The 10,000-nt window shown below is 48.0% G+C and overlaps 1 protein-coding gene across 1 annotated transcript in view; it reads right to left on the bottom strand.

Moving 5' to 3' along the window:
* Positions 1–10,000, bottom strand: part of htt (huntingtin) — a 46,942-nt gene that overhangs the window by 30,180 nt on the left and 6,762 nt on the right. Inside the window, exons 8-23 of the mRNA XM_030787904.1 lie at positions 9,467–9,645; positions 8,960–9,164; positions 8,299–8,346; positions 7,671–7,748; positions 7,025–7,425; positions 5,580–5,703; positions 5,257–5,375; positions 4,958–5,069; positions 4,424–4,561; positions 3,964–4,122; positions 3,260–3,357; positions 2,880–3,019; positions 2,518–2,581; positions 1,947–2,047; positions 1,005–1,151; positions 167–287 (exon numbers count right to left, since the gene is read on the bottom strand). Of these exons, the coding sequence (XP_030643764.1) occupies positions 167–287; positions 1,005–1,151; positions 1,947–2,047; positions 2,518–2,581; positions 2,880–3,019; positions 3,260–3,357; positions 3,964–4,122; positions 4,424–4,561; positions 4,958–5,069; positions 5,257–5,375; positions 5,580–5,703; positions 7,025–7,425; positions 7,671–7,748; positions 8,299–8,346; positions 8,960–9,164; positions 9,467–9,645 (2,234 nt within the window). The remainder of the gene's footprint in view (positions 1–166; positions 288–1,004; positions 1,152–1,946; positions 2,048–2,517; positions 2,582–2,879; positions 3,020–3,259; positions 3,358–3,963; positions 4,123–4,423; positions 4,562–4,957; positions 5,070–5,256; positions 5,376–5,579; positions 5,704–7,024; positions 7,426–7,670; positions 7,749–8,298; positions 8,347–8,959; positions 9,165–9,466; positions 9,646–10,000) is intronic.

The raw sequence follows: 10,000 nt of genomic DNA, 5'->3' as shown, positions 1-10,000 counted from the left end.
GTTTGATTATAGAGGAGAAAGGTGAGAGACTGACAGTTTGATTATAGAGGAGAAAGGTGAGAGGTTGAAGGTGAGGTTCAGGGCTTGTAGTCAGTGCTTTAGACATGGAAGGTGAGATTTTAGATGGGTAAAAGGTGAGAGGTCAAAGGTAAGGTTCAGGACTTACAATCACAGCTCTGGAGGTAGAGGTGGTGAGGGCGTGAGACACGGCGGTTATGACACGGGACAGATTATTCTCCATGGTAACGTCGGCCACGCCCTGAGACAGGTTATAGCCTCGGTAGGTCCTGCGGGAAAAATAAAAACAAAACCGTAAAATACATCATGCACACATCCACTCCCACCACTAACGAAATAAAAATCGAGACTAAAAAAAAAAATGAGACTGAGTAGAATAAATCTGCATTCATGATTCAGGAGCGGAAACGACCGCGACACAATGTAGCGTGTTGTGTTGTGTTGTATAGTGTAGTGTAGTGTAGTGCGGTGCGGTGCAGTGCAGTGTAGTGTAGTGCAGTGTAGTGTAGTATAGTGTAGTATAGTGTAGTGTAGTGCAGTGCAGTGTAGTGTAGTGCAGTGCAGTGTAGTGCAGTGTAGTGTAGTATAGTGTAGTATAGTGTAGTGTAGTGCAGTGCAGTGTAGTATAGTGTAGTGTAGTGTAGTATAGTGTAGTGTAGTATAGTGTAGTGTAGTGCAGTGTAGTGTAGTATAGTGTAGTATAGTGTAGTGTAGTGCAGTGTAGTGTGGTGTGGTGTAGTGCAGTGTAGTATAGTGTAGTGTAGTATAGTGCAGTGTAGTGTAGTATAGTGTAGTATAGTGTAGTATAGTGTAGTGTAGTGCAGTGCAGTGTAGTATAGTGCAGTATAGTGTAGTATAGTGTAGTATAGTGTAGTGTAGTGCAGTGCAGTGTAGTATAGTGCAGTATAGTGTAGTATAGTGTAGTGTAGTGTAGTGTAGTGTAGTGTAGTGCAGTGTAGTGTAGTGCAGCGTGGAGCGTGATGTACCGTGTGATGGTGCTGACGGTGAACTGAGATGGAGGCTGGGTCTCGTGCATGAGCAGCTGCAGGTAAACGCTGCTCTGGTCTCTGGCAATGGCCACCACAGGATCTGCCTGGCCCTGGTCACAGTCATAAAACAGCCTGGGCACCAGTCTACACACATACACACACACACACACACACACAGACACACACACGTGCACACCCATAAACACACAGACAGAGAAAGAGAGAAAGAGAGAAAGAGAGAGTGAGGGGAAAATATGGCAGCTCTAAGCACAATGAATCACGCAAAGTTAATAGCTAATTAAAAGAGAACTGAAACTCAGCCAAATGCATTACATTATAAATAGTACCGCCAATAAGGCCTCTGTGTGTGTGTGTGTGTGTGCATAAGTATGCGTGCAAATGTATATAGGTGTGTGTGTGTGTGTGTGTGTGTGTGTGTGTGTGCATAAGTATGCGTGTAAATGTATATAGGCGTGTGTGTGTGTGTGTGTGTGTGTGTGTGTGTGTGCATAAGTATGCGTGTAAATGTATATAGGTGTGTGTGTGTGTGTGTGTGTGTGTTTGTTTGTGTGTGTGTGCATAAGTATGCGTGTAAATGTATATAGGTGTGTGTGTGTGTGTGTGCGTGTACATAAGTATGCGTGTAAATGTATATAGGTGTGTGTGTGTGTGTATAAGTATGCGTGTAAATGTATATAGGTGTGTGTGTGCATAAGTATGCGTGTAAATGTATATAGGTGTGTGTGTGCATAAGTATGCGTGTAAATGTATATAGGTGTGTGTGCATAAGTATGCGTGTAAATGTATATAGGTGTGTGTGCATAAGTATGCGTGTAAATGTATATAGGTGTGTGTGCATAAGTATGCGTGTAAATGTATATAGGTGTGTGTGCATAAGTATGCGTGTAAATGTATGTGTGTGTGTGTGTGTGTGTGTACCGGCTGACGGTTGAAGCTGCCACGTGTCTGACTCGTGGGTCATCGTCTCCCAACAGGTACAGCACCACATCATTCAACACCCTGTCCTGTAACCTCAACATCTGACACAAAGAGACACAGACAGAGAGAGAGAGAGAGAGAGAGAGAGAGAGAGAAAGAGAGAGAGAGAGACAGAGAAAGAAAGAGACAGAGAGAGAAAGAGACAGAGAGAGAGAGAGAGAGAGAGAGGGAGAGAGAGAGAGAGAGACAGAGAGAGAGAGAGAGAGAGAGAGAGGGAGAGAGAGAGGGAGAGAGAGAGGGAGAGAGAGAGAGACACACACACACAGACAGAGAGAAAAAGAGTGGGAGAGAGAGGGGGGACCATCAAAGACATTATGACCCAAACACACATGTATGACGTTAATGTCAGGTATATATCAGATTAAACTTCACAGGGCTGAGCAAAAAGCCCACTGTGAGACATGCTAAACGCTAACTCTGTCTGAGACAGAGAGAGAGAGAGAGAGAGAGAGAGAGAGAGAGAGAGGGAGGGAGAGAGAGAGAGAGAGAAAGAGAGAGAGACACCACTTACCCCAGTGTAATGATGCTCTCCTCTGTGTAACGTCTCTGTCTTCCTCTCCAAGAAACTCACTAACCTAAAACGTAAAGGAGCAGGGTTGAAAAAGACAATCACTCAAAGAGAAACATCCAGAAAGTATCCCTCTTTATATTCCAGCACCGTGGCCTTACAGCAGCACGCACAAACCGTGACAGACTAAAACACCACAGAAAACAAAGTTAGACAAGCCACTTTAAAAATGCTGATACACCAGTATCACTAACACTAATGTCTAATACTGATAGTGTGTTTCCGGGTGAAGTGGCCTTTTTACTCTGCCAGGCTAAGGAATCTAATGTCCAAATTCAGCGGTGCACACAGTGCGGCTCTGTTACCGGAAGTCCATCTCGGCCAGGCTCTCCAGGAGCTCCGTTCGGACCAGCCAATAGGAGCAATCTCTGAGGCTCAGGAGGTCAATGATGAGCTGTAGACCCAGTTCGCTATGACTACTGCTGCACAGGGCCATGATGCAGTGCTGTAAAACACACACACACACACACACACGGACGCACGCACACACACACACACACAGACCAAAGCAGTCAATCTTATTGATCTGTACATCACAAATAGGCCTTGTAAATCTCACCATAAAACACAAACCATAAATCTTTTCAACACACTATGGACGAAATTTCAACTCTGTTCTTTACAGATAGCTGTGTGTGTGTGTGTGTGTGTGTGTGTGTGTGTGCATGTGTGTGTGTGTACTCACCCTCACTGCAGAACATCCCATCTTACACGCAACAGACGACTCATCCTTTAGACTCCTCTGCAGCAAAGGCACAAAGTCCACTAAAGACACCGAGTTACCTGAGAGAGAGAGAGAGAGAGAGGGAGAGGATCAAACACAGACAGACGGATAATAATCACATACACTGACCTATTTAGCTCAATCAATACAAATAATCAATAAAAACAATTGTAAAAATAAAAAAAAAAAAAAAAACAGCAAATTGCAATCGAGAATGAACAGCACTAGGTTAGAAAATTCAGCAAGACACAACAGACACGTCCGGAGTAGAACAGATAAGAACAGAACAGAAGAGAAGAGAACTCAATTCAACTGAACTGAGCAGATCAGAACAAAGCCGAAATGAGCTGATACCAGCTTGACATAACAGAACAAAACAGAAAAAGAACAGAAGAGAAGGAGGAAGAGGAGGAGAAGAAGAAGAGGAAGAAGAAGAAGAAAAAGAAAAGAAGGAGAAGAAGAAGAAGAAGGAGAAGAAGAGGAAGAAGAAGAAGAAGAAGAAGAAGAAGAAGAAGAGGAAAAGGAAGGAAAAAAGAAGAAGAAGAGGAAGAAGAAGAAGAAGAAGAAGAGGAAAAGGAAGGAAAGAAGAAGAAGAAGAGGAAAAAGAAAAGAAGAAGGAGAAGAAGAAGCTGCAGCAGCAGGAGGAGGAGCAGAGCTGGACTGACCCGTGGAGCTGTGGACACTGGTGAACCAGGGCTCCTGACTGAAGCGTGTTTTGAGCAGGACGGCCTGAATCAGGGCCCCACACAGAATGGCCGTGGCCCCCCGCACCTGGGGGTCCCCGTGTTCTATGTACTTCAGCATGTCCGTTATGTACTGCGTCTCTGCAAAGACAGTTAACCGCCGTCAGAATTCCAGCCTAAAACACCAGTACTATAAAACTCAGCGCGTTCAAATAAATATTCGGTATTAAAGCAAAACATTACTAATGAAACACTCAGTGCTGAGATAAAGCTCTGTGGAAGAGCTGAGGTGTATTTACTGAAAAAAAGACAAAAGAGGTTCTGTGACAGCCGTGATTGGACAGATCAGTGACTGATGTGTGATCTGTCTAATCGTCAGGCAGGCAGCGATGACTGACGTGTGATCTGACCAGTCGCGTGTTGGGACGGTGTTACGGCTCACCGTCTGGTTGCTGGCCTTCCAGAGGCTCCAGGTAGAGTTTGTTAAAGAAGGCTTCGGGGTGGAGCGCCGCGGCCACCCCGACACAACTCACGGCCAAGGCCTTCACGCTCACACGCACCTCCTTATCGGGAACCAGCCCTGTCACACACACACACACACACACACATAGGGACCCACACGCACACATAGGGACCCACATGCACACATAGGGACGCGCACACACACATATGGACCCACACACACACACACACACACACACACACACACACACACACACAAAAACACTTAATTACACTGAGTGCCTTCCAAGAAAAAAACAAAAACAAAAACAAAACCTAAATGATGTACTGCCATAAACACGCCCATCCGCCTCAGCGTTCAATCTCTCGAAAGCCATGCCGCGCAAAGTCACACCGACACACCGAGCCCCTTCAAACCACAGTGCGTATGATTCGGCGGCGTCACGGTGACGAAGGACGCCGGAGAGGCCGGCGCTCTCCAAGGCGACGCGCGGCGGACGCGCGGTTTCCTCACCGTTTCTGTGTCCGGTGAGCAGGAAGGAGGCGGCCAGCAGTCGGACGCAGTGCACCAGCGGCTCCTCGTTAGGGTCGGTGTAGTGGCCGATCTCTCCTTTAATCCTCGACGGCTGAACGACAAAGCAAACACGAAAACCGATAAACGCATGTCCGTCTCTGACTTTATAGCAAGTCAGGCGCCAGGATAAGAGGCAAATATTTGTGTTTGTTGTGGTCTACCTGCGTGTGTGTGTGCGCGCGAGTGTGTGTGTGTGAGTGTGTGTGTGTGAGTGTGTGTGTGTGAGTGTGTGGACTCACCTTGTTGTCAAGGTCAGGGGGTTCCAGCACTTCCTCCTTTGGTACGAATCTGTCCACGCTGCTGTCTGACGCCTGTCTGTGGTGACCTTTGCCCTCCAGCAGATGGGGTTTACGCAGCACTGACACACACACACACACAAAAAAAAAAAAACAGGACACAGCTATTCTTCAACACTGTGGCTTTACGAAAGGAAACTAAAAGGACAAAAAAAGGAAGTTTAAGACACGAAGAATGGCGAACTGGTCTTTTAGAAGGGAGTTTTTTTTATGTTAATTCAGTACATGTCCAGTAAGCCGGGGAGCGAGTTCGTGTGGGTACGTACCTAGCGCAGACTGGGGAAAGGGCTCCAGGGGTTCGTCCAGGGCCGGAGCGGCACCCTCCTCTTCCTCATCTTGCAGCGTGCCAATCTGCATCCCTGAGTACTGACTCTCACTGCCATCCAGTACCTGCAATATACACACACACACACGTACGCACACACACACACACACACACACACACACACACACACGCACGCACACACACACACACACACACACACACACACACACACACACACACACACACACACACATGTACGTGAATAACCGCACACACGCACACGCACACACAGACACACACACACGCACGCACACACACACACACACACACACACACGTACGTGAATAACCGCACACACGCACACGCACACGCACACACACACACACACACACACACACACACACACACACACACACACACACACACACACGTACGTGAATAACCGCACACACGCAAATCCAGACGAACAAGCACAGACTCACGAACACACATGTAGGAGGCCGTGCATACACACACACTCACACGATACACACAGACATCAAAAAAACAAAAACATGCATTTCAGACCTCCATATTCGAGTATGTTTAAAAATGTGTTTATCTAAGCAAAGTCAAAACGCATGCGCGGCTCATTTTGGGGAGTATGCACAGAGTAAGACCAGGTAAACGTTTGACGTCGGCCAAACTGGTTTCCAGTACAGCACGCAGGTGCCGTGACTCCACGCAAACTGGTTCAAAAAAACCCCTGAGACACTCCAGGGCCTATCAGGACGAACGATCATGCGTGATTAAAATTTCACAGCAAAAATATACTCCAAACATAGCCCCAAAAAAAAAAGAAAAAAAAAGCAGAGATCTCTAATACGGAGAGAGAGGATAAAAACATCGATCATGCTTCTGTTTTTGGTTCAGTGTGTGTGTGTGTGTGTGTGTGTGTGTGTGTGTGAGGAAAGGGGACAACTGGTAACCGGTTGCTAAGAGATCTCTGAAGTCGAGTTTCAGTCTCTCTCGAGACTGAACGTGGAAAATATGGACAGGAGAAGGAACAGATTGTGTCTACTGACTGGCTAGTACACCCATTTCATCACCACGGTAACCAGAGAGAGGCTTCGGGACAGCTTGAGGTAGAGGCCGTGCATGAGGGCGGGGTTAAAGATATGGGGCGGGGCCAACCAAGCAAGAGAGACCGGGAAGGGCGAAAGAAACTCCGCCCAACGCCTCCTCTCAGAAAAAACACCTGCTGACCTGGTCAGTACTGCTAGCGTAGGAAGCGGCAGAATAGGTGGAAGAGGAGGTTGAGGAGGTAGAGGAAGAAGAAGAAGGCCTGTAGGAGGAGGAAGAGGCCTCGCTGTCCGAGTGTGAGGAAGAGGAGGAGGTGTCCGGCCCCTCAGTGGGAGTCGGGGAGGGCGGCGACCGCTTCCGGTTCCGCCGCGCGGTCACACTTACGAGCTCCGCGCAGTCCGACGGCGTCACGGCGGAGTCCGGCCCCTCCGTGGTCGTCTGGGAACTGTCGCTGGGCGGCGACGACGACGAGACGGCCCCCGAGGACACGGGCTCCTGCAGCGCCTGGCCGCCGCCGCCGCCGTCGGAGGCCGGATCGGTCGCCGTGGTGACGAGCCCGCCCCCGCCGCCTCCGCTCGAGCTGCGGCTCAGCATCTCCTCGTCCTCGTCGTCGGGCGTCTCGGGGCCGCCGCCTTGCTCCGACGAGGCGCTGAGGTCCACCGAGTCGCCCGGCTGCAGAGCGCGCTGGGAGGAGCGCGGCTGCTCGGTGATGATGTCGGCCGGGCCGAGAGACGACACGCCCGAGGACGAGGGGGCGTCACTAGAACTGTCCCCGCCCACCGAAGCTAGAACGGCAGAGTTTGTATGAGACACGGAATACATGAGGAAGTGAGAAGTGTTCTCGATTACAATAACAACTTCAACAACAGCAAGAGCAAGAGCAAAACATTTAGATATACTTCTGAGTATTCTTTAAAAAGAAAAAAAAAAGAGAAGTGAAACTTCTACAGACCAAGATTATAAGCAAAACTCGGCACGAGGCGCACCACTAGCAAGTGTTACTCTGAGGTCAAAGTCACTTTGGACTCACCGGTGAAAGATCCAGTCGTGACCTCTGCCCTTTCTGGATCATCCTCCAGACCCTCCTCTTCCCCTGACAACATTTTACCTGCCAAACAAATAGGTCAAAGGTCAGGTCACGTCAGGCTAAAGCCCTGACTTCCTCCCTAGGTCTGTGTCAAAGTAAAGAATATATATCTATAACACTGGCTCTGTTTATCTTTTATGATATATGCCTGTTTTGTCGTAAACACTCTCATTTCCCGCCGGAATTGAGTCACGCTCTCATGGTAACCGCTCATAGACCATAATACTGCACTCTCTTACATATTCACTGAATAGGTGCTGAAACAAGCATTCACTAAGATACCATCTACTCACTCACAATAACACAAATCCACTAAACATCCAATAATTTATTTTACTTCTACTTTGGCATCCCCACATACACTTATATCTGTTAGTGACTCATCTCCATTCCTCTCCTGAAACAGAACTCTTTTCTAACATTAGATGTTGGGCTGCATTAGGTAATACAAAGATAACTACATCTGGAGACCCCATGTTCAGTGTCACTGTTTCGTATGGTGAACCAAGCTACGGGGGACATGATCGAGTGATTGAGGGCAAAGGTCGTAGCGAGACAGACAGAAAATCACCTTTCTGCTTCCTGAGAAGGAGCGGACTGCATGATGAACCTCCACCAGCTGCAGACAGGAAACAGGAAGGAAAGCCAACCCCCCCCCAAACCCCCACCCCCAAAAAAAGAAGCAGAGGAAAAGGAGGTTGAGAAGGTCAGATTAAGTATTAGTGAGAGAAATAAATATATCAGGCAAATGAAGGGAAAAAGAGAGAAGGTGTCTGATTGAAACCAAATGGTTAAAAATGGAAATTAACGGAAGAGGAAAAGAGGGTGATTTTAAAATTGATGCTTCAAAATCTTGGTAGATGGAAGAAAGCTACTGGGGTGCAGTGGATTAACTGGGGGAAGAATCAGTGATTTTAGCTTAAAACCTTTTGGGTGAAACCATTTTCCAATGCTCTGACGCCACGACCATACGTGGCGTACAAAAACGATACTTATTTTCGTTTGTTGGTTTGCTGAATAACGCCGTCGGTGATAAAGAGCTGTCGGCGGAATACGTGCAAACAAAGACACGACCAAAGACCAATCGCTTTTATATCGCCTTTACAAGACAGCGTCAGCATTTGACCGACAGATTTTTACACCGACGCCCGCCGAGCAAAAGAACGAGAACCCGAAAGAAAGGCGACGGCCAATGGCGCGTCGGGGATCGCGTGACGGACGGACGACATTACCAATGAGCTCCAGGATGCTGCCGCTGCGGGCGCGGCTCTCCAGCTCCTCCCTGAAGACGCTGGCGCGCGTGATGCTGCCAGGGGTGATGAGCACGTGCAAGAGTTCGGGGGGAGGGGTGCGAAACATCTGCTGCAGGAGCTCCAGGGACGCCGTCACCACGTTATGGTCACGGTGCTGAGTGTAGTGAAGGGTCAGCTCATACACCTGCACGCAAAAGAAAAATCATAAGATATTACATTTATATATATATCTATAAATGTCAATCAGTTGTAGTGTGTATTATTAGAATATGAGAGTCACTCTCTGTAGTACACCCTACTGCTTTCCCTATATCCTCTTCATAACACAGAGCCTTCATAACTGCTTAGTAATGCTTTTATTATATCCTTATGACAGATCCGTGGGGATCATTTTTGGAGCGAAAATCATCAGGCTGAAAAGGTGATGTCCAGTGTTTTTTTTTGGGGGGGGGGGCTGAGCATGGCCTCTGAGGGTCACAGCGGTACCTGGACTAGCTGCTCCGGTGACGGGGAAATGTCTGCCTCTTTACGCATGACTCCGAAACTGCCCTTCAGGCTGGTGTTGGGAGCCTGCTGCTGGAGCAGGGGCATGAGATAACGCAGGGTCAGTAACACGCCCAGAATCAGATGACTGGAGTGCTCCTCGTCCACAGGAACCACTAACCCTGAAGGAAGGAGGGTGGGGGGGTTGCAGAGGGGGGGGGGGCGGAGTCATTATAACTGTAGGATGCAGACTAGCATGACTTATCCCAGAGGGATCAGATTATATCTCATACAATGAAAGAGATGTTCAGTTGAAACACACATTTTTCATTCTCCTGATAGGGAGAGAGAGAGAGAGAGAGAGATAGAAAGAGAGAGAGAGAGAGAGCGAGAGAGAGAGAGACAAGAGATAGAAAGAGAGAGAGAGAGAGAGTGAGAGAGAGAGAGACGAGAGATGAGAAAGAGAGAGAGAGAGAGAGAGAGAGAGAGAGACTAATACATTGTCTTTTAAAACACTATCCAACATTAGCATTTACA

This window comes from Chanos chanos, chromosome 11 (assembly GCF_902362185.1).
Source record: "Chanos chanos chromosome 11, fChaCha1.1, whole genome shotgun sequence".
Classification (NCBI taxonomy): Eukaryota; Metazoa; Chordata; class Actinopteri; order Gonorynchiformes; family Chanidae; genus Chanos; species Chanos chanos.
The sequence above is the reverse complement of the archived record's forward strand: the minus strand, read 5'-3'. Positions and strand labels throughout refer to the sequence as shown.